The sequence below is a fragment of the Orbicella franksi genome, chromosome 1 (assembly GCF_964199315.1).
Source record: "Orbicella franksi chromosome 1, jaOrbFran1.1, whole genome shotgun sequence".
NCBI classification, from domain to species: domain Eukaryota; kingdom Metazoa; phylum Cnidaria; class Anthozoa; order Scleractinia; family Merulinidae; genus Orbicella; species Orbicella franksi.
Genome location: NC_138145.1, coordinates 23,186,205 through 23,210,296, shown reverse-complemented (window position 1 = coordinate 23,210,296; position 24,092 = coordinate 23,186,205). Strand labels below are relative to the sequence as shown.

The 24,092-nt window shown below is 41.0% G+C and overlaps 2 protein-coding genes and 1 long non-coding RNA gene across 3 annotated transcripts in view; all 3 read left to right on the top strand.

Annotated features, from left to right (window-relative positions):
* The window catches only part of LOC145488435 (uncharacterized), a 64,760-nt gene that overhangs the window by 7,214 nt on the left and 33,454 nt on the right, over positions 1-24,092 (top strand). Inside the window, exons 3-19 of the mRNA XM_081467343.1 lie at positions 11,445-11,701; positions 11,930-12,053; positions 12,304-12,435; positions 12,719-12,978; positions 13,617-13,731; positions 13,885-14,010; positions 14,508-14,767; positions 15,105-15,195; positions 15,562-15,994; positions 16,696-16,933; positions 17,246-17,421; positions 17,530-17,702; positions 18,462-18,571; positions 20,607-20,901; positions 22,756-22,949; positions 23,296-23,471; positions 23,598-23,770. Of these exons, the coding sequence (XP_081323469.1) occupies positions 11,445-11,701; positions 11,930-12,053; positions 12,304-12,435; positions 12,719-12,978; positions 13,617-13,731; positions 13,885-14,010; positions 14,508-14,767; positions 15,105-15,195; positions 15,562-15,994; positions 16,696-16,933; positions 17,246-17,421; positions 17,530-17,702; positions 18,462-18,571; positions 20,607-20,901; positions 22,756-22,949; positions 23,296-23,471; positions 23,598-23,770 (3,333 nt within the window). The remainder of the gene's footprint in view (positions 1-11,444; positions 11,702-11,929; positions 12,054-12,303; positions 12,436-12,718; positions 12,979-13,616; positions 13,732-13,884; positions 14,011-14,507; positions 14,768-15,104; positions 15,196-15,561; positions 15,995-16,695; positions 16,934-17,245; positions 17,422-17,529; positions 17,703-18,461; positions 18,572-20,606; positions 20,902-22,755; positions 22,950-23,295; positions 23,472-23,597; positions 23,771-24,092) is intronic.
* Positions 4,882-6,477, top strand: LOC145479121 (uncharacterized). Its single transcript, XR_014048392.1, has 4 exons — positions 4,882-4,930; positions 5,392-5,567; positions 5,916-5,988; positions 6,286-6,477. It is a non-coding gene; the product is annotated as an uncharacterized LOC145479121 (long non-coding RNA).
* LOC145501085 (MAM domain-containing glycosylphosphatidylinositol anchor protein 1-like) lies at positions 6,904-7,469 on the top strand. Its single transcript, XM_081480646.1, has 2 exons — positions 6,904-7,176; positions 7,323-7,469. The coding sequence occupies exons 1-2, from the start codon at positions 6,904-6,906 to the stop codon at positions 7,467-7,469; spliced, it is 420 nt and encodes a 139-aa protein (XP_081336772.1).

Genomic DNA, 24,092 nt, shown 5'->3' with positions numbered 1-24,092 from the left:
GCAGAAAAAGAGCCTTCAAGCGAACGCCAGGCTAGAATGAGCGACTGGTAGAAACGAGGCAGAACCCTAGGATCAAAATCCAAAGGACGAGAAAAAACATCAACAGGGGTGGCATTGAAGCAAGAGGAGAACCAGTAGGTCATGAAAGCGGACCAGCTAGATGGGGAGCTGGCAAAGCGTTTGATCCACTGGGCAACCAGGGACCACACTTTAAACTTGACGCTCACGACCGAAAAACCACCAAGGAGGGAGGGTTGGACAACAACGGAACGAGACACAAGGTCTCGTTTACCCTTCCAGAAGAAATTGAAAGCCAGAGTATTAAGCTCTTTGAGAACCCACGCAGGCATGTGGATAAGTGAAGCCACATACCAGACGCGGGAAAGAGCAAGGGCATTGATGACTAGGGCTCTGCCACGAAGAGAAAGCTGACGCTGCCTCCAAGAAGAAAGTACGTTTTCAACAGCTGCGATACGAGGCGTCCAATTACACTCCTCAAGATTTCCAACACCGATGAAGACACCAAGGACTTTGATCTTGGTAGAAGACCAGTCGAGATTGACGGGAGGGTCTCGACTACCATTCCACGAGCCAAGCCACAGACCTTTGGACTTAGAGAGGTTCAGTTTGGAGCCAGAACCTCTCTCGTAGATGGAGTAGGTCTCAAAGGTGGCTTTGATGGCATCATCAGAGATGACGATGATGGACGTATCGTCAGCGTATTGAGAGATAGGAGGCAGCGGAGCCGGCACACCAGGAAGAGAAAGACCAACGATTCTTGGGTTGGCGCGAATGGAGACAGCTAGGACTTCGGAAACCAAGACATATAACAATGGGGACAGAGGACAACCCTGACGCACACCACGAGACAAGAAGAAAGGTTGCGACAGGTAGCCATTGACATTCACAAAACTACGTACATTATTGTAGAACAGATCAACCCAGCTGACAAAGGAGTCTCCGAAGCCCATAGACTGAAGGGTTTGACGCATAAAAGACCATTCTACACGATCAAAAGCCTTTTCCTGGTCGAGGGAGAGAATAGCAACCGGAACGTTGGACAGAGTGGCATAGTCGACAGCGTCCCGAAGAAAGGCTACATTCTCTCCGATGAAGCGACCAGGAACACCACAAGTTTGGTCCTTCTCCACCACAAGATGAATGACTTTGAGGAGTCTACCAGCTATGACTCGAGAAGCAAGCTTGTAATCGACATTAAGAAGGGAGATCGGGCGCCAATTACGAATGTCGAGGCGATCACCCTTCTTGAAAGATAAAGAAATTACACCACTGCGCTGAGAGAGGGAGAGACAACCATCAAGATAGCACGAGTTAAGAACACAAACAAGGTCCTCACCGAGGACATCCCAAAATTTAACATAAAATTCCATGGGCAGGCCATCAGAGCCAGGCGCCTTACGTTTGGCCATGCCCAGTAGTGCAGACCAGCATTCGCCAACAGACAGAAGACCATTGCAACAAGAGGCCTGCTCGGGAGTCAAGGTCGAGCAGATGTTACTCAACAGTGACTCGCGAGCGGCAGCATCTGTAGGTTCAGAGGTGAACAAGCCAGAATAAAAAGAGGAGATGGAATCACAAAGGCCAGTGATGTCAGAGGTGATAGTGCCATCACTCTCTCTCAGCGCAGAAATACGACGATCAGCTGATCGCTTCTTCTCGAGACGGAAGAAATAAGCGGAAGACCGCTCCCCTTCCTCCACCCACCTAATCCTAGACCTAACTTGAGCACCACGAGCTGCCTCAAGGTCAAACCTGGACAGCTCAGCAAGGGTGGATTGATATGGGCCCAAGCAGGATAGACGACCAAGATCAACATGAGATTTAAGGTGATCAGCCAGACGAGATAGAAGGGCTCGTTCGGCCCGACGTTCTTTAGCCTTTTTGGAACAATATCCAATTGTTAGATGTTTAATTTTGAATTTGCCAAGCTCCCACCAATCAGATAAGGACGGAAAATTATTTTGAGCAAGACGCCAAGAAAGCCAGAAATCAGTAATCAATTTGGTATAGTCAGTCTCCTGAAGGATGGAGACATTTAATTTCCATAAACCTGGACCAGGGGGGATGACATCAGGAATAGAAAAGGTAAACAACAAGGCACAATGATCAGAAAAGGAAAAAGGAACGATGTCACAAGCTGACACAGACGAGATCCAAGGATAAGGACATCCCATCAGGTCAATGCGGGACGCAAATTGACCGTCCCACCTGTTCCAGGTGAAGCTGGAAGAATTTGGATGAAGGTATCTCCATATGTCAACGACACAACATGAGTCAAAGAGACGGGTTAAGGCAGGAGTACTCTCCCTCGAGGTATCACCGGCACAGGAGCCGAAACGATCGAGGGTACGGTCAAAGACCGTATTGAAGTCTCCGCACAAAACCGTTGGAATAGAAGGATCAACGGCATCAGCGATGCCATTGAAGAAGAGGTCTCGAGCAGGGTTGCGATTGGGGGCATACAAGCAAAGCACACGAAATGAAACATCATATAAGGAAAACTCACACAACAAGGAACGACCAGGAACTTCACACCAAGAATTAACTAGCCGCAGAACAGATCGATAAAGGACAATGCAGCCACCAGAACGACGGGTACCAGGAGAAAGAACAAAACTAAATCCAGAAGAAGAGAACCAAGAATTACACTCCACGTCGGAGACACAATGGGTTTCCTGTAGACACACAACATCTGCAGTGACAGGAAGAGATCGCAACCACTGCACAAGACCATCACGCTTAGAGGACTCACGAAGGCCGTTGACATTAAGAGAGATTATGGACAGAGCCATAAGGAGATAGGGAGGGAGCTTGAACGAGACTAAGAGCGTCTAGACGGTCGGTCAGGCGACGTCTGAGGCATACCCCTATGAGCTCCAGGGGAGGATGGAACCAAAGGGGAGCGAGAACGTACTCGTTGAGGGCTCTGGGAAGCAGCCCGACGAGGCCTAGGGGGTTGGGGGGTCTTGAACGGGGACTCAGAACCCGAGTCCGAATCCGTAACAACACCAGAGGGAGACTGAGAAGCGTTACTATTTTGGCTTAATTTGGGTAGGGCAGATTCACCCTTTAAACTACTATTAGAACTATTATAAGACCCAGCCACTTTTGGACCAGATACATTATTATAAGATTCTTTAGTCACTTTTGGACCAGCTACGTTACTATTAGATACTCTAGTCACTTTTGGACCAGCTACATTATTACTACCAGATACGGAGGTCACTTTTGGACCAGCTACATTACTATTAGATACTTTGGTCACTTTTGGACCAGCTACATTACTATTACCAGATACGGTGGCCGCTTTTGGACCAGCTACATTACTATTAGTGGATACAATTTGAATTTGCTCGACCACAGGTGGGTCGCTAGAGACAATTGCGTTATTTTGGAGGATGCTCTGACTGGCATCAGCTGAGCTCGAGAAGGAGGAGATGGAGGGGGATGAGGAAACAGCAGGGGAAAGCTCCATCTCTTCATCAGTAAATTGATGAATGGAATCCTCAGATCCGGAGAACAAGGAGAGCTGCGATGAGACTGGCTCACCCTGGGAAGACTCTCCCAAGACATCCGACGACTCCACCGCAGACAGATGAGGAGATGCAAGATCGAGAGACATCAACGGTGGAGGAGCTTGATTTGTCACGGGATCGGCTGGAAGCGCAGCATTAGGATCCATGGAGACAGGGGCAGGGGGATCGGGGTTGGGGACAGGGGGATTAGGGGTGGAGGCAGGGGGATCAGGGACGTGGGCAGGGGGATTAGGGTTGGGAGCAGTGGATGGACCCGCAGGAGCATGATGGTTCTGGGGAGTGGTACCCCAAGCATTTTTGCAGTCCTTGGCGAAGTGACCGGGCTGATGGCAACGTTTGCACTTGTTTTTGTCCGGACACTCCGCAGCTTTATGGGCCCCTTTGCAGATCGTGCACTTGAGCGGCTGACCAGAATACCAGACACGGCACGGGTAGCCTTGGATATTGCACTGGAACGGGATGTGATGTTCCAAAGACATACGGACAATTCGAGTGCCGGTGGAGATCTGTTTGAAACCGGAAAAACGCTGGTAGGATATGTCGAGTACCTTCCCAAAAGGGGCAAGAGCCAAGCGAATCCCGGTGTTGCCGGCTTCCACTGGAAGGTAGTGGACGTAGACGGACGTAACGGGTGAGTCCGACTCCGTAACCTGGAGCTCGTGAAGGTCGTCGAGCCACAAAACTTTATTTCCCAAGATGGCGTTACGGTATTCGGTGGATGTAAAAGTCACTCGAATACGACCATTAGGAATAAATTGTATCGATTGAACCCTTTTAAAGTCAAGTTTTTTAGACAATAATTGCACAATGACATTGGTAGACATGGCAGCCACCATGCCATGGGCGTGGATAACCACGGTTTTAGGCTGAGGAACAGGCATTAAAGATGTAAATGTGAGCCAAAATAATTGCAACAGCCAAGAAAAAGACTGGGCCAAAGGGGTGGAAGACCCAGCAAAGAGATATAAGAAGGTGGGCAGACCTTAAGCCAAGCCCAAAAGGCCGGGGCCCAAATGGATGGGTGACCCTACCAAGTTAAGCCCGACTGGATGGGTGACCTGGCTTAACTATCGAAATCAAGATTCCGGATGGGTGACAAGCCAACAAGAAGACCCGAAGGAAATATGGCGGCTAAAAAACAGCCAAAAAACCAGATCAAACTGGCGAAACTTACCAAGCAAGAAAATAATGAGGTCTGTTAAGCAATGTTCAACAGGGTTTTGAACATGAATGACATAGATATGTCATTATTTCGATAACTCTCTTTTGGACTTGAACTGAATTTTCAACAGGAACACGCAGATTAAAGGTGACACTGCAGGATAATGAAACGCTTTTGTCTGCTGTCGTTGGATCAAAGTTTCGTATTTCAGGTTAGTTCCCTAGAGCAAACTAGACCAGTCAAACATAAATTGATAAAACGGTGGAAGAAATTTTAACGATATGTTGCGTCTTTAACATCAGAGGTAGTAAGACTTCTGTAGATATTGAAGTGAAAAAAATAATTAACAGTTAGGTTATTCGCTGTCAATTTCTATGAGGTGTTAGTTGACGAGGCCTAAGGCCGAATATTCTAAATAATTGTTTTAATTGTTCTAATTGTAGACTAAGATTCCTCAGATAATAATACTCGTTCTGGAGAGCACAATACCACTCTTTTACTGATAGCAAGAATTTCAATCTTTAACACTTGTATTGGCCAGTGACCTTCATTTTGAACTTTTCGATTTTTTGCACGTTCTAGTTCAATTCAAAATTTCAAAATATCGGCCAGACATTATTATAGAGATATAAAACAACATGTCCTGTCTTATCGATTCATTTTGTACAACAGGTTTTTACCAGTTCTGCTGTGAAGGTGTATATTGCCCGAATTGCCCGTTGGAACTGAACATCTCAACCCTTGGAGAAAATGTAACGTTGAATTCGGCGCTTAACTTTTCTTGTGTAAACACATCATTCACAACTACCTTTAACACGGACCGACAACCTGGATATTCTGCAATAAAGGTCTGTTATTACCTATTGTTGTGTAGAAAATAAACTTGGTCATGAGAATTTCCGACTTGATCATCTTGAGATAGCTTACGAAACCCAGTACGATTTGTGGAAAAATAGTATGAAAAAGGTGATGAACAACTTTGGTGATGTTATTAGAATACAAAAGTTATGATCAAGAGTTACGGGTTTAGTTGCTTTTATTCTTCGTCCCTGTTTTGTTTGCATTTTATTTGCATGTTGTTTACAGAAAGAGAGTAGATACTGTAATAGGATGAATAATTAATTATAAGTGAGCGCAACATAGGAGACTGAATGCGCATGGTGTTCATTCGTTTCGGATTTAACTTTCTTTAACAGGTCAGTTTTTCATCTGTCAACAATTCACAGCAAATTATTGACAAGAGAGTGCTAGGACATATTCACATTCAAGGTAAACGATTTCTATTGACGACGTTGGGAAAGTAAATTCCTGGACAGTTAACGACAATCTATATTAGTTAAGTTTAATAAATATTTTATTGTTTCCATTTTTTAGCACGCACATGTTTTAACGAGTTTTTATTACTCCTAAATGTTACGTGGATAAATAAAGGATTGTATTGTATTGTGATTGTATTGTATCTGTCTGGTTCTGCTCTTTCTCAAAAACGGTTTCCCTCCAGAGTTTGACATATCGGGAAGAAACTCCCTGGTCTTAAATGATGCACCCGGTTTATTTCGTTGTCAGCTGCAACACTTGAAGAATGTTCTTTTGACCTTGGATATTGCGGCTGGACCAGCGTTGTTGAGAAAGACAAATGGAAGTTATCGCTAAACAGCGCCTTCATTCAATATCCAGGCAAGTTGAACAATTGAATCTATAAATATATTGTTGCACTTGTGTTTGTGTGGAACGTTCATTCTCCTGTTGTTGCTTTGACCTTCAAGTTGAAAAAAATTGTGTTCTTCTGTAACAAACCTTTTTCTTGTAAATTGGATTAATAACTTTCTTTACACTAAAAAAATGAGCCGTAAACTCTGTTGATGATCTAGAGTTTAAGGGACAATGAAGTTGACTTTTTGTTTTGTTTAAGACTTGGCTACCCTATATCTTGAGCGTTATGAAAGATATAATATAATCAATCATCTCACATGGAAAGCGATTGACCCACTTGTCGAGTACCTTCAAAGGAGGTGATGCTTGCACACATTTGGCCACTCTGGACCATACAAACATTCCAACAAATTGCAACAAGATTGCCGAACGTATGCAACAATGTTGCAATGTGTTGTGTGTGTTTGACTGAGCCTTAAGAACAAAATTATATACGTTTATACCTCTAAAAGTATGTGACTAATCGAAACAATGTCTCTTCTTTCAGGTAGTTTTGCTTATGTTGATAAGTTGTACAAAGCACGTTTGGAAAGCCCTTTGTTGCCATGGAAACCATTCCATCAATCTGTGGGCGTGTGTTTGCGGTTTAATTACCTCATGCCCACTAAATCAAAATCAAATTTAAAGGTTTTCCTCAGAGACACGAAACGAGAAATGTCGGTACTAGTGTGGCAGATGGTTGGGTACCACGGTAAAGAATGGTCAGATGCTCAAGTGGCTTGGCCAAGCGCTGTAGGAATTCAGGTTCGTGAACAATTTCGCTTGCACGTGTCATTTAAGGCCTTGGGTGTGAATAGCTTTTGAAATGAATGTCACTAAGATCTTGTATGGTTGACAATCACCGTCTAGTTTTCTATGAGACACCTTTTGTTCTTTTTCGTATTTTGTAGATAATCTTTGAGGGAGAAGGTTTTCTTGATGACGAGATGAATGTAGCAATCGATAACGTCATTGTCACGACTGAGAACTGTTCCATAAAACCTTACTTTGCTGAACCAGGTACTGACTGGTTACTTCTTTCTCTTGTCTTTAGTTAGTTTTCGTGAGTGACTGTACAAAGGCTCAGAAATGAATCTCAACTGTAGCGTGGTCAGATGCTACTGATGAATACAAACAGACATAGACACGGACACGGACACGGACACGGACACGAACACGGACATAGACATAGACATAGACATACAGTTTATTTAACTTGGACACTTGCACACGTAAAGGTTAAAGCGGTTGAGTATCCAAAGTAAGTGAAGTGGCTTATTCAGTTCTTAAATAATGTAGCAAAAATAGCAATCTGGATTGTTTTTCGATGAAGATGAGTGATTCAATGAGCTTTTCAGATTTCAGGTGTAGCGATAAGCAGTTTACGTGCAAAAATGGCGAATGTGTCAAGAAGAATCTGTTATGTGACGGCGACTTTGCATGTAAAGATGAATCAGACGAAGACGATTGTGGATGCCCTTCCAGCATGTTTCGCTTCCAGGGGGGGGGATGCCTCTTAGTAACAGATGTGTGCCACCGAAAAATCGACTGCTCTAAGGGAGATGCTCTAAGGGAGCCTTAAGTAGGCTGTTTTTAATAAGGCTTTAGGGTTTAGGTTACATTCTCGTGCGGCACAAGAAATTGTACCAAGCCAAACACAACGCCTTTCGCCCTTATTTTCAGGCACAGTGTATATTGGGCGGGAGATGTGGTGACTTTAGCAGGTTTGTACGCTGGACTAAGGATCGAGCGATCTTGGTTCGAGACCTGGCCGAGGTCACTGTCTTAGGCACGTCATTTGACTCTCATGGTTTTCGAATTACATTTCAGGAAATCCATGCCCGTCTAGTCATCATTGTGTTGATGGGTCTTGTATTTCGTGGTCAAAAACATGTACTCAAACAGCTTTCTGTAGGGACGGAACTAATACACCTTCTGTATGTGGTAAGTCAGGTGTAGCACATTATCCAAAAGAAACAAAACTTGAACGTTTGGTTTGCATTTACAGGGACTTCCCCGAACATCATCCATGTAACATTAACCAGAATGTGTTAACATTAGTCGAAATTACTTTTGTATAGTGGGGCCCGACCGTCTACCTTGAATATAAAAAACATAATTATAAAACAACCATACTGCTTTGAAAACGCGAAAAAAAGGAAAGTTTTTTCCTTTCCCGGGATAGTGACGTATTACATGTTAGACTTCCAAAGATGCAAAACGGACAATAACAATGAACTTTCTGAGAGACAGTCAGACGCGCCGCAGTCGTCATTTTGTGTTGGCGAGAGTCGAGGGAGACTGGCAGAAACCTGACGATACTGAGGAGACCAAAAGACGGCAAGGGAGAAACTGGATCAGTGTGACTAGAGTGCGTACCTACTTTACAATTACGCGGCGTAATGTGCAAGCTGATCTATGCATGTAGAAAAACAAGTGCCAAAAATATTTGGACAATCACAAGAGAAAATAAAGGAATCGTTTAATTTTTACCTTCTCTCTTTATTTTAGGAAACTGTTCTTTTGACGAGAACACACTGTGCAGTTGGTCTAACGACAATCATACCGACCACTTCGATTGGCAACTCAGGCGAGGAAGCTCTTCGAGCAATAACACAGGACCGACCAGCGATAATTCAGGTTGAGAATCCTAACGTTTTGTACTTCATCTTTCCCCTTTTATCTGTTGACAAACTAAACTAGATTAGCACATCTAAGTTGATTCTGCATCTTTTGTTTTTACAGACATTATCATCATCATCATCATCATCATTATCATTATCATTGTCATTGTCATCATCATCATTATCACTATCACTTTATCACCATTATTATTATCAATGATTAATTTTTAAAAGCATATGCCTCATTTCGAAATACACACATTGTTTACAACATATTGTAATTTCGAGTACAAATTAATTCTGACAAAATAAAAAAACAAAACTAAGCTAATTAGCACAGTTACCGCATACAAACGATAAACTACTTACAAAGGTAAAAAAAAAAAATAAGGACAAACTAATATCAAGACGAAACAGAAACATGTGACACATAGACATAAGGGCCATCTATACGAGGAAAATAAGCCACGGCTTACATAAGAGACGAAGTGGACCATTTATTTATTACCTGGATTTGTTTCTCGGTAGCCCCGAGTTCAAATCCTCGGCCACGCTTGTTTGCACTGGTTTACCTCCGGCCAGTTGGGATTCTTAACAATGTTATGTTCAATTTGAATTATTTGCTTCAGTTGTTTGCTCGGCCCCACTAAAGCTTGTGCTGTAAACATTGCTGAGGGTAAATAAAGGTTATAGTTTTTAATTTTTTTTTTTTAATTTTTTTTTTTCTTCATACGAGCGTGGCTTAGATAAGACGGGAAGTCCATAAATGGTGTATAAATGGTTCACGGCTTATTCGTGACTAATGTCTCGCTTTTGTGTTGGTTGTCATAGCAATCGCGGAATTGCGCGAGCACCGGAAACACTTGCGCTTGCGTAGTGTGAGTTCGTGTACTGTATTACGTAGGCTGCAAACAAACCGCGATACCATTTATACGAGTGGCTTCATGTCTTATATAAGCCGCGGCTTATCTAAACCGACTTCAAAACCCCCCTCTTACACAAGCCATGGTTTATGCCTTGTGTATCCGTGGCTTTTGTAAGACGTGAACTGGTTAAAATGTACCGTTTATACGGTAAGTTCGCGTCTTATGTAAACTGCGGCTTATTTTCCTCGACTAAAAGGCCCCTATAGACAGTTTATTTTACTTGGACACACATAGGACGAAATATCAAGAATCCGTAAACGTAAACGTGATAGAAATATGTGAAACCGTTGCGGAAACACAGCGGTTAACACGCGTTTCCGCTATCGGTTTAGTGTCGTTTACTCGTGTTTACGTTTCCGTCACGTTAAAGAAACGCAGAAACATGGGATTTTGGTCCTGTGATACTAAGCTATGGCAACGGTGCGTCTCATAGACGCACCAGCTAGTTTACAGGTGCGCCAAAAAACAAAAGAAAAAAAGAAAAAATGTGCTACAGGGTATAAATATTAAATTAAACTATCTAAGATTATATAACTGCTATAAACTATCTAAGAATATATAAGGATATAAAATATGTATGCATGCAAAAAAAATGTTTAAAAAATGTATATATTGAACAGATTAAAACTATGCTTAAGTAAGATATGAAAAGGAAAATATTGTTAAAATAGGTTCATATTTGGCGTCTGATGTCCACGTCACTTAGTGCGCTGAGTCACCTAGTCCGGGAGGCTGTTCCATAATTTGGATCCAAAGTAGCGCCATAGTGGGGTATACCTTAGGGAGATTAAGAATGTTAGTACCTCTCAAGTTATTGGACGAATTCCTGAGTTGTATTAAGTCACGCCAGTAGGCGGGGCTAGGTACGTTGATTGTTCAAAAAATTGAGGCAACAACGTTGTAAGCTCGCTGCTCAGCTAATGTTGGTTTATTTAGAGTGTTGTTATTCTAGTACATCTCTATTTAAGTGTTCCAGTATTGTTGTATTATTACAGTATTATTTTATTTGATCTGCTCCTTGATTGGACCTCACGAATGTTGATTTAATGATATTCCCCCGCGTGGGCCTGAATGGCAAGCTACAGTAGTTCCAGTTCAGAATTCGTTATCCACAGGAGAGAAATTTCATTGTTTAGGAACACCACTGTGGCCTCTGGGATGTGATGGGTTAACTTTTCGTGAGAGAATACATGTATGTACTAACAAAAGACAATGAGAGAGGGAAAAGTATTATATCATGAAGATATGATTGATCATCGCAGTGATCAATCATATCTTCACATGATCAATCGTATCTTCATATCGTTCTCCGCAGTTCAAATATACGGTCTTTCATATATTCACTTGTAAAGTATTATATTGTTAGATACAATGCATCGACCGCGCTAAAAAGTAACGTTTTCCCAAACCTTACAAGATAAAATAAGTGTAGTGTACTTCACTCATAAAATTAATTAATACATTAAAATTTTCCTTCTTCTAGGTGATGGCTCATATATCTACATCGACACCTCACTTCCACGTAAATATAACGAGAAGGCCAGGCTCAACAGCCCTTGGGTCAGAGGCGCACAGCGGATGACGTTTTACTACTTCATGTACGGCAGCGCTGTTGAGTCCCTGTCTGTGTATGTTAGAAGCAATGGTGGTGAAGAAAGGATATGGAGTCGCTATGGTAACCACTTATCAAGCAACTGGACTAAGGGCTGCGTGGCTGTAAACATTAATGGAACCTACCAGGTAGAAACCTTTTGGGCTAATTAATGCGGTTATTTCTTTAAAGCTGTAGAAAAAAGAAAATAAAAATGATGTTAGTGCACGTAAAACTCTTGCGTACGTAGTTTACAGCGAGCACTAAAAGTCTGTACTGGACCTTAAAACAACAATTTGTTTTAGATATGAAGGACTTATGTTAAGGGTCTCTTATGTTAATCCTAATTCCTAAATATCTCTATTTACTCACTCCAGGTTATAATCGAGGGTGTGGCTGGCATGGCATTCGTTTCTAACATCGCCGTTGATGACGTGACTTTCAGCACGAACTTGACTTGTGTGTCATTTGGCAAACCAACGCCACCTGAAACATTTGAAGGTAATGTTTTCCTTACTCGAAGATACTCGTGTTCCTCTTCATTTGCCTCGCGTTATACTCTGTACTGGACGCAATCCTGATCGCAAATACCAGGCAGTCAGAATATTTCATAAGGAGCTGAGGTTTCTTCTTAATTCTCACCCCAAAGCTGTCCATATCTAGCAGTCAATACTCAGTTGTGAATGAAGAGATCCCTGTTCATAAGGTTAACTTTTAACTCCTAGTTATCTGTTTGAATTTTTAATTCTAGTAAACTGTACCTTCGATGAGAGTTTCTGTGGATGGCGTAAGATTTTAACACCGCCCAATGACCGAATCGGTTGGTGCCGAACGAGATCTGGAAACCAAAGCCAAGGGACTGGACCTAGTCAGGATCACACAGGTAACCAAAACATGTTAATGACAATGTAGGGGATCTAAATTGGTGGGATGGAGGGAGGGTTACCTTTTTATCACATATTAACTCATCAAGCTTCTCTTCGCAATTGTGAAAGGTGTCATTGGGGTTTAAAAGAGAGAGGAACTGTTTTAGACGACGGAGAGTTTATGTGCAGTTTAACAGAAGTCAAGTGTTTGTAATTTAATCAGTAAATATACTGTTTTCTCAGTGTGGTGCATTCCTCGCCGTATAGTGACTTTTCTTTAGCATACCTCTTATTCTTTAGGAGGTGGAGAATATATTTACGTTGAAGAATTACAATCTGCGCAAGTGGATCGGTCTGCGCAGCTGTTGAGTCCGCTCATCCGGGGACCAAAATGTCTCCGTTTCTATTACTACATGAATGGAAGCGATATTGGAAATCTTGATGTGTTACTTTGGCCTCGAGAACAGCAAGATAATTACTTGATGTGGCGAAAGTCCGGTAAACAGGGTGATCAATGGCTGAGGGCTTGTGTCGATGTTGGCTACACTGGCGAGTCTCAGGTAGGCGGGGAGTAGATTTTTAAGGTTCTTATATGTTTTGAAGATATTTTTTGGATGCAGGCAGATCGAGGAAATCTCGGGATACGGAGAAAATTACAGTCGAACCTAGTGAACCATAGCCCTCAAGATTACATTAATGAATTGATTATTTGAATATTGAACCCGCTAATCGTTTCAAGAATGCAATAATGTCTTTTCAAAAATCAATATAAAATTAGTTCTTTTTTAACATTAAACCCATTAGCCGTATTCTTGGAACGACTAGTGGGTTCAATTTTCCAATGATCAATTGATTATTGCATTCTTGAAACGATAGCCGGTTCAGTAAGCAAATAATCAATTCATTAATGTAATCTTGAGGGGTACGCTTGACTTGGTTTGACTGTAATAGTCAAACTTAAAGGAACAATTACGATTTTGCATAGGAAAGATATAGGTGTCTCGATACAGTTTTTTCTGGACTATCCCAAGCATTCCCCAATCAGCTCTCGTTTCATTATCGTAACGATATGAAAATTGCATCGAAAATTAGCCAAATGTTATAGAAGGAGTGATCGTAAGATCAAGTCTCGCTCTCGAGATGACGAAAAAGAGTCCCAAAAAGGTTTATACTGAACACTAAAATGTTTTTATTGCAGTTTTCCTTCCAAGCAACCATTGGCAGAAACTATACTGGGGGTATAGCTTTAGATGACGTCACATTAAGTAGTGGACTTTGTGAAGACGAAAGTGAACCCCAGAACAATCGACAAGGTATTAATGTTACCAGTACTACATATGGTAATTTATTTCTCTATGATATAAATGTGTTTAGTGTGGAATGAATAATATTTAATAACCATGCACGACCATCTGCTATTAAGGTGTTACTAAATTTGACCAACTGCCTATCCTTTATTTTTCAAGGAAATTGCAACTTTGACAGCAACTTTTGCTTCTGGAGGAATGATTTAAATTTTAATTTCACATGGACGCTACGAAGATATAATACCCCAAGCTGGAAGACTGGACCAAGCGCCGATCATACATCAGGTGACGTCAGGTTTACAGTCAGGACACTCAGCTATCATGAACACATGAACACATTTTTTTGTACAGGTTTTTTGGCACTCTAGAATGAAAGCTCTTCGTATAATGTACAAGATTAACCTTTTAACTGTGTAAAACATATACTGAATAAAAAAGATACATTTGTTAATATGAAGAGCAAAAAAATGTCAAGTGTTTACTGTTGGAATGTCCTCACTGTAGGTCTCTAGCGTGATAACAATGTTTCTTTAGTTCCCAATGTTTCTATAGTTCCAGATTACTCAAAGGTGGTTATCTTGCTTAACTCAAGATAATGGATTTGTTATTCCTTGTTATGTGGACAACAACAGCAGTCTTTATTGTTCTGGTTTTTGTAAGCGATGGTAAATTTTGAAAGACAGAAAAAGAAGAGTAAACAGACAGGAACTTATCACAATACCTGTAAATGTCATCAAAATTGCAATTTCTTTTACTAATAATTTATTTTTGTTCAAATCAAGGAACCGGTATGTACATTTATATTGAAACCTCTAGTCCACGAAAGCTGGGAGACACTGCGCGACTTGAGAGTCCTTGGATGTGGGGACCGCAATGTATGACGTTCTTCTACCACATGTATGGCGCCACCATGAGCTGTGTTGTTATATACATAAACTTCCAGGCTAAAAACAGGTTAAAACCTGTTTGGCTGAGGTGTCGAGATCAAGGAAACCATTGGATACAAGGAAAGATAAGCATCAACGAGACTTCGAGTTATCAAGTGAGTTTTAAAATGTTTGTTTTACAGCGTTTGATAAAAAAGAAGACAAATGATCAGAAATAAAATAAGATGTCGTGCCCTCAGGCCAGCAAATATACAGGACATTCGCTTCTTTCATTGGTCACAAAGAATGCAAGGAAAAATAAGCATTAACGAGACTTCTAGTTATCGAGTGAGTTGTAGATGTATATTGTTCTCAATTGTCATGCTGTCAGTTTCTGACCAACAGACCTAACACTTCGCTGTTATTATCGGTCACAAAGTATAGTATTGACTGCTCGACCTGGGGAGATATATCTTGTAAACAAGGCTACTTTTCTTTGTCGTTCATTACTAGATAATTGTCGACGGAATTAGAGGTAGCAGTGATAAGGGGGATGCAGCACTGGACGACCTTTCGTTTGAAAGAGGAACTTGTAATCAAACAGGTAGTGATAGTGTACGTACCGTTATTTCATGGTATCGATTTCTCAGTCCATTTCCACTACCCCAAGAATTGCTTATATCTGCATTTTACCAAATAGCTTATAACGCGTCTGCCAACTAACCAAACAGGTAATTAACTTGCTCTCCTGTTTCTCACTTAACTTTGGGTATTTTTTGCGTTGATTTGCATCGTTTTCAGCGTAGCACTGTGTCTTTACGATTGTTTATTTTAATCGTGAATCTTGTTGTCCATGTCAGCGGGTAAATGAAGACACTACGCCTATTAATATTAATCTAGATATATTTAGAAATCAGATTGTATAAAATTACTCAATGCATTTCTTTATTCCTCGATATTTCACTTGCAGAAGAGACGATATACTACGTGTACTCTTACAATGGCAAAGACTTTCGAATTTTCACTCAACCCTCCGAACACAGTCTGTACTTCGAAGAATTCCGATTCACTCTCGGGCATCCACGAGGAAATCCGAACGAGACAGCATACTTTATCTACTCTGAAGCTTCCAGCGGTGAAAGTTTTGTCACATCAAAGTTGGATCCTTCTAGCTATGACAGATTTCCATTAGATGTTGTCGTCCTAAATAACGAGAGAGTGGGAAGTAATTCCAGGAGAGTTTATTTGATCGACAGGAGTAATTATGGACCAATGATTAGCCTCTATGATCACGGAAATGTGATTTGTTGCAGAGAAAAACAAGCTTTCTCTTTTTATGCTTACAATGTCACTGAAGGTAAGGAAAAAGCAGGTTTCGAAAGGAAAATTGAATGGCTGGAAGGGTATCCAATGGACAACAAAAATCGAGACAAGACATTACTTTATTATGAAAAGTTATTTCAGTGTCCAGGATGTTTCAAAACTGGAGCTCAGAGTGTTTGTCTCGCATGTTCAAAATTGTTGCTCCTAGAAAGTAAGGTTCTGTACCAAACCTTAAAGGATGATCTTTGATCTCTGATTGGGGATCGTGTCACGCTACGTTTCTGCCGAGTTATCGTGAAAACCATTGGTAAACAATGTAAGTGACACATGGCCACCTCCTCCTTTTTAGGTTGGCTTGTCAATTACTGAGTTCTAAAACGTTTTCCAGAAAGAATCAACATGAAATGTGTGTTTCGGGTTACTGGCAACGTGATATTTACTTTTTGGGCTCGAGGTATGAAGCCTTCCACAGTTGAACCGTTTTCCCTTTCCTTTCTGCATGTTTCTGCTCCCTGCAGTTCTTATTACCTGTTTTGTTTCTCACTCGACCATCTCTGAAGCGAACAGACCTGCTTTCAAGTATACCCGATGCCTTTCTTTTTTACATATTGTGTTTCATATAACATATGATGTCACGCATGTCATACGTGTATGCCATCCATGGAACAAATGGATGTCACGCACGTGTCATTTACATAGCTTGTCGTAGATGTTAGTCTAGTCATGCTGAATGGTTCCCTGGATGGTCGAGGATAAATTTTACAAGATATATCTGACGACTAAAAAGTAGTCCTTACTACTTGTTTGATATTTTCTCTGTTGTAGAGTTTTCAGGACAGGCTCGCGGAGTTTTGCGTGAAGTGTGGTATCAGGTTTATCACCTTCAAAGCGGAGTAGCAACTATTCGCGAACAGCCCGTTTTCAAGACTCCACCTCACAGCCAGATGATTTTGCGAGATTTCGATGCACCAGTCGACGTAGCAGACTATTACGTTCAACGATTAACAAGCTACCTACAGGTAAATGTTCGATTTACCATTGAAACGTGTTCTTATAAAAGTAGTAAATGAGAAGTAGTTTCTTTATATTTTTGTCGGGCAACTGGCTATGCCTTAACCTTTTTAATACTAACATTATTGTTGGGAGTTGCTACTGCTACTATACCAGCAACTGCCAAGTGATTTTGAATTAGTACCGTTTGCCATAAGAATGGCTCGTTCTTCCCCGAGGAAGAGTTGTGAAAATGACGCCTACGGAGTGGTATTACAACAAAAATTTGGTTGAGTACTCTCAGTAATCAACACATATGTGTTTCTCTTGCCTGCCTTTAGGTCCCTGATAGTGGCAATTACACATTTTACGTGTCATGCGATGATTGGTGTGAGTTGTGGAAGTACGATGTAGATGAGTTTGGTATGGAAAACCATAACAAGAAATCTAAGGAGAGCTTAACCAAGAAACCAATCATTGCTCTTTATGCATGGACTGGGCGTCTCCAGTGGAACAAGTGAGCGACACACAAACATTTCTTTGAAAGTTTTTTTTTGAACTTGAATATTTTTACCTTACCCGGGATGTTTTCCTCTTTCTTACCCTTCTGTCTCCCTTTTTTAAGATACCGACAACAAATGTCGCAACCACTTTTTCTCGTCAAAAGTCATATTTATCAAATGGAGGTCTTTATGCGTGAAATTTGGCGTGGAGACCACGCATCTGTGGGCATGCGCACACCAAGTGGAGAGTATGAACGCCCTATTCGTGGAACAAGACTGTTTTGGATTAAACCAGGTAACACTGCAGTGTTCTTATTTTAAAACAGACCATGTATTTACCATTATTAAAAGATAGGAAAACCTTGACTGTCATGAATCTAGTGCTTTGCGACGCAAGAAAAGACTGAAAAGATTCTACGGGGCAAGTTTAGCGTTAGGTAAAGAATTACTTAAATTGAAATAGTTTCTCTTGGTCATCCATGGGGAAATCCGAACGAGAGAGCGTACTTTACCTACTCTGAAGCGTCCAGCGGCTAAAGTTTTTTCGCCGCAAAGTTAAATCCTTCCAATTGTAACAATTTTCCATGAGATGACTGTTTTAATTAACGAGAGAGTGGGACGCAATTCCAGAAGGGTTTACTTGATTAACAGGAGTAGTTCGCCTCCGTTTGCTCGGAAATTGCATATTCTACTTGTCATACTACATAGTTTAAGACATTGATATTAACTTTTTTATATCGCACTAGGTTCGTGCAAAATTCATGTTAAACCGGTTTTAAATGTTTATGTTTATCGTTACCATTGAAATATCGGTTGCCTTAGGAAATACATAATACCAAACTTTAATCCATTTTCAAGTACTGCCGGTGTAATTTTCACATTGACCTAATGAAAATAAGACTAGTGACAAGCTGTTTGAAAAGTTTTGGTATGGTCCAAAAAAACTGTATCAAGACACCGTAAATATAGCGCGGTTGTCTGACAAGCTTTATGATTATGCGTTGTGATTGGTTTGTTCATTGTATTTATTTTTGTTTTACTTTCTTTCATGCAGTAAGTTCATTGTCACAGAGTAATATGACACAAAGTTCAAGTGTTCTGTTACCATTTGATCCCCTAATGGCCATTGATAGATCTTACGCCACTTGCTATCGTTCGGAAAAGGTAAGAAATAGTGCAAGAGTAAACATACAAATGAAACAAAATAAACCAAACGAAACCGAGGAGAGGGAGGCTTGAAGCTGGGACCTGCGGATTACAATACCAGCGGCCTAAACTATGCGGCCACATTCCCTCATTACAGTCGCCTCAAACATAACATTCGCTTGTCAAATATGAACACAAATGGTGGGAGTGTTGCATGCGATGATGGTGGAGGCAAAGTGTACCGTGTCAGCTTTTCCTGACAGGCGTTATAGTTTCTTTTCCATCAGTTTGTTAGAAGTTTAAGCAATTAAACTGTGGTTGATGTTCTGTCTGCTTCACATCCTCTTCACAGCATTATTGGCTCGTAGCCAGACCTATCACATCACTTCCGTTAGTATGCAATAGCTTAGAGTCAATGTCTGACTATTTTGAATATTTGTTTCTGTATGGAAACTCGTTTGACAAAGCTCCCAGTGGTTTACCCCATTACTACATAGATCTAGCAAGGCCTAAAAGCGGAGCTCCTGGGCCGGGTTGTTCAAAGCCCGATCACGCTAACACAGGATAAGCGAGAATTTTGATTTGAGTTTTGTAACTTTGCGGTGAGGTTTTCTGTATATTGTTTGACCTTCTGTTTTGAGTTTTAATAATCTCAAACTACACGAAACAAAAGCAGTGAAAAACCTGTGAAAACAAGAAAAATTTGTACTTGGGTTAACTTTTAATTCGGGGTTAGAATTAAGCAGCTTTCGAACAATCTGGCCCTGATTACAACAAATTAACTTGACATGACTCCGCGGTCAACTTCCAAAAACACGTGACCTCGATGAATTCTAAACTTGAGCCTGCGACATGGTTACGTGATACTGGTCAGCTGATACTTTGTTTTGACAGAGGTCAATTGATCATAACATGGATGTCCAATATTAAAATAGGACGCTATAAACTCTGTCAACCTGTTCGCTGGAGTATGGCCTCCATCTTGTGTGACTCCGTCGTCGTGCGTACGAGCCCACGAGCAATGCCGCTAGCCATGATAACCATGGGAAAATCAATTCACGGGTTTCCTTTTCTTTCCTATATGTGTTTGGGGCTCCGCTTGGCGACCATTCGGCGGCCGGAGCTCGGCTATTATGGCATGCTCTGCCCCAGCTCTACTCTTGGCTAATCCCCACTTAGTAAAATCCCGTCGTTTCAGATTGACCCTGCCTTTGTTGCTTCCTGTCCTCCATCTCTCAACTGGTAGCTTTTTCCTTGCTCACTTCTTCAACTACCCTTCGTCAGAATGTAGATCACCTGACACTAATGTAATGTTTTTATTTACATCATAGTTGTTTTTCTTATTTCTTTCTATTAGCTAATTAAACTTGTCTAGTTAATAGAGGTCTGTTGGTAGGGAAGTGCATCCAAGGCTGCACTTCGCGCGACAGTTAGTGCCATGGCGACCTTGGGCAATAGGTCCGGATATCTCAAGGATGGTACCATTGTATCATGCGACCTATTGTCCTCCCAAAAGAGCACGCCTCTTCTCGTCCATACTATGCTAAAATCTAACTTAGGCTCAAGTAGAGACGCCTCCACTCTGCTTTCCCTGCCATCATCTTTGCTTCTTTGTGTATACCCAGCATCATGGGTGGAGCAGAGACCAATGTTCCCCACCTTTAAGCGTAGTCAAGCTACTAAGGTTATACTTGCAAGGATTCAATCTTTGCCTCCCCCCTTTCTGGGTGCGGTCCAAGCTCCAAATCCCTCAGCGTACCGAACAAAAGAGCCTCATTAATTGTACGTTCTCTCTTCTTTGATGTAAAGTTTTCTTATTTTAATGACGATTTTATATGGGAGGTACGTGCTTACCTCCTGTTTACTGTTTATCAGCGTTTACAAGAAAGGCCCATTAGTCAATATGCTCTCATAGCTTTTGTCTGGTCTGTGAGCATGGACAATAGATTTTTATTTTCTTTCTAAGTTGCTTTTTAAGTTCTTTTCACTTTTAATGTTTAACGTGTTTTTTTGTTGTTGTTGTTTGTTTGTTTGTTTGTTTTCTTTCATTTAGGAGTCGAACCCATGGTGGCAAGTAACCCTTGAAAAAACACTGTATGTTGAATCTGTTGAGATCACCGATAAAATCGATTGCTGTTCACGTGACATTGGCATGATCAAAATCACTGTATCCAGTACCAGTCCAACCGGTTTAGATCCAACGTGTACAGAATCCATGGAATATGGTGGGAAAACTCAGGACTACAAATTTCTCTGTTCTCCACCGGCGCGCGGCAGTTCCGTGACAGTGACGCTGATTGGGGATGATGTCACGCTAGTTCTGTGCCAAGTTGTCGTGAAAACGTTTGGTGAGTTACACGTGGCTACCTCCTAACTGTTTCTTTACAAGCAGTCTTTCCGGTCAATACAGTGTATAAACTATGAATACTCTTTGAAAATTATTAGTCTGGCTAGTCAATTCTTGACTGCTGAAAAGTTTTCAGAATAAGTCAAGAAAAAATCTTGACAACGAGGAATAAAGCCCTCTGCAGTCCTCCGTTTTTCGTTTCCTCTTTCTTCCCTAAATTACAAGACCTGAAGCGTGAAGACCTGCCTTGCCTGCTACCTGATGCCTTTCTTCGTTACATAACGTATTTCGTATACCGTAAAATCCCACTTTAAAGCCCTGCACTTATATAACTTCATATGAGGTTTTGGGTGGGCTTATAAACGGGGGGAGGGGGGGGAGGCTTATATCGGGAGACATATAAACAAAGTAAAAAACAATGTTTCGGAACGACGAGATAAAACGTATCTGAGAAACGAATTAAAGCTAACATACCATTACATTTGGAGCTATTACATTTATAACACATTTATTGGTCCTCACAATAAACGGAGATTTTATTTCAAAAACATCTATAAAACACTAATGTGACTGAACCAACTGGAACGAGAATCTAAAATCTACAAGCCTTAACGTTATCAATTTGCCTGGTTGCCGTGAAACGGTCCTTTAGGTAGAATTAACAAAGTTCATACGGTATTTGTATTTCAATGTTCAGAACAATTCTATAGTTTGCATAGCTCCAATTTAAGTGGTTACTAAGGCAGCAGTAGCACAATCATTAACAAAGTTCAGCTGCAGTTTTGAACAGTCAACTGCAGTTTCAAATTCGTCATCATCATCATCTTTGTCAACGTCTGACTCGTCACTCGCCCTATGCGTTAGCACAAGTTCTTTGTCCATTCTTAAAAGACGGGATACTGACAAGCATGATGGGTGAAATTACTGGGGAAGCAAGGAAGACACCGGAGGGCACTTGGGTTACTGTGGAGGTGGAATTGAATTACCATGTATGTATTAAAGTTACGGGAGCAAGAAGCACAAAGCGCAAGTGAGGAAAGGAATACGGAAGGCTCAGAGTTCATTGTAGGAGGCTACAAAAATCTGCGTGATAGAAAACTGCCGGATTGTAGCTAGCTGTTTACTATGTTACCGTCCTCCAAAACATTGTCGTTGAACAGTTGTGTTGTAAATGAACTGTGGAACAAACCTCATAGCGTTGATATGTATGCATGAAGATTTGTTTCTTTCTTTGGTATCGTTATAATTATTATTCTAAACTCCACAGCCACTTGTTTACGCCTACAACTTTCGATTAAAATTTTGATGTTTGTAGAGAAACACAAAAGGAACGCACTTATCCCGGGGGGGGGGGGGGGCCTTATATCCGGAAAAATATCTTTGTTAGCAAACAGATGGGCTTACATCCGGGGGGGTGCTTATAACCGCGGGGGGCTTTAAAGTGTGATTTTACGCGACCATGTTTATCTGAGGAGACAAATTTGTTATAGAAATTTAAAGTAACAATTTAGGAGCAACGTTCATGTCCATTGATTCACGTGCACGTTATAATTGTTAGGATGTCATCCATGCATATGACTCTCTGATGTCACGCATGTGACATATATATGTCATTCATGTGACCTGTGAAGGTTACCCGTATGAGACATGTATGTCACGCATGTGACACATGTATATCATTTACGGAACACATGGATGTCACACTTGTGACATATACACTGTATGTCATACATGTTAGTCTAGTCATGCTAAAAAGTAATTTCTATGTATGTTTAACGGTAAAGTTTTGTACCTGCACTATGGTGTGTTTTTTACAAGACACCTCAAGAGTTGTTTCACATTTTGTCTGTGGTAGAGTTTATTGGACAGGCTCGCGGAGTTTTGCGTGAAGTGTGGTATAAAGTTAATATGGACCTGAACAGAGTGGCAACCATACGCCAACATCCCATTTTCAAGACTCCACCTCAAAGCCAGATGAAGTTGCGCGATTTTGATGCACCAGTCGACGTAGGAAATGATTACGTTCAACGATTAACAAGCTACCTACAGGTAAACTTCGATTTCCCATTGAAGTGTAATAAATGAGAAGTGGGTAATTTCTTTGTATTTGTCTCGGGTAATTATTATTGGGTATGCTTTAACCTTTTACTAAGTGATATTATTGCTGGGGTTAAGATGGCAACTGATGCTATAGGAGCAACGGAAGTGATTTTGAAAGAGGTTATATAGTATTTTAGCACCGTTTGCCATAGAACTTTCGTTCTTCCTCGAAGAAGATTCTTAAAAATGACTTCTACGGAGTCATTCTACAACTTGAATTTAGCGTGGGATACTAGCAGTCAATACACAATGTTCCTCTTGTTATTGAAATTATGTAGTGTATATAATTTTACAGGTTCCTGATAGTGGCAATTACACATTTTACGTGTCGTGCGATGATTGGTGTGAGTTGTGGAAGTACGATGTAGATGAGTATGGCACAGGAAGCCGGAACACGAAAGTTGAGGAGAGCTTAACCAAGCAGCCAATCATTGCTTTTAAATCATGGACCGGGCATCTTCAGTGGAACAAGTGAGCGACATACGAATGTGACCTTGAAAGTTTTTTCTTTTAGCTTGGATATTTTTTTTACGTTATCCGGGATGTTGATAGTTTCTTTTTACTCTTCCTTACCCTTTTTTCTCTCTTGTTTTAAAGGCACCCACAACAAGTGTCGCAACCAATTTTTCTTGACGAATGTCGTATTTATAAAATGGAGGTTTTTATGTATGAGCATTGGGGAAGAGACCACGCATCTGTGGGCATGCGCAAACCAAATGGAGACTATGAACGCCCTATTCCTGGAACAAGACTGTTTCGGAATCAACCAGGTAACATTGCTGTGGGTTCTTATTTTAAAATGTACAATGCATTTACCATTATTAAGAAAAAGGAAAAACTTGGCTGTCATGACTTCAGTGGTATACTTTTTTGAGGAAAATCCCTTACAAGAAACCAATCTACGTAGCAAGTTTAGTTTTCGTTGAGGAATTGCATAGATGGAAAAAGTTCTCGATACAATATCTTGCCACTTTTAACTTAAATAAGAAAATAATGAGGTCTGTTAAGCAATGTTCAACAGGGTTTTGAACATGAATGACATAGATATGTCATTTTTTCGATAACTCTCTTTTGGACTTGAACTGAATTTTC

Coding starts and splice junctions, on each gene's coding strand:
- LOC145501085 (XM_081480646.1), top strand. CDS start 6,904: ATGTCTCTTCTTTCAGGTAGTTTTGCTTATGTTGATAAGTTGTACAAA. Junction 7,177..7,322: donor CAAGCGCTGTAGGAATTCAG/GTTCGTGAACAA, acceptor CGTATTTTGTAG/ATAATCTTTGAGGGAGAAGG.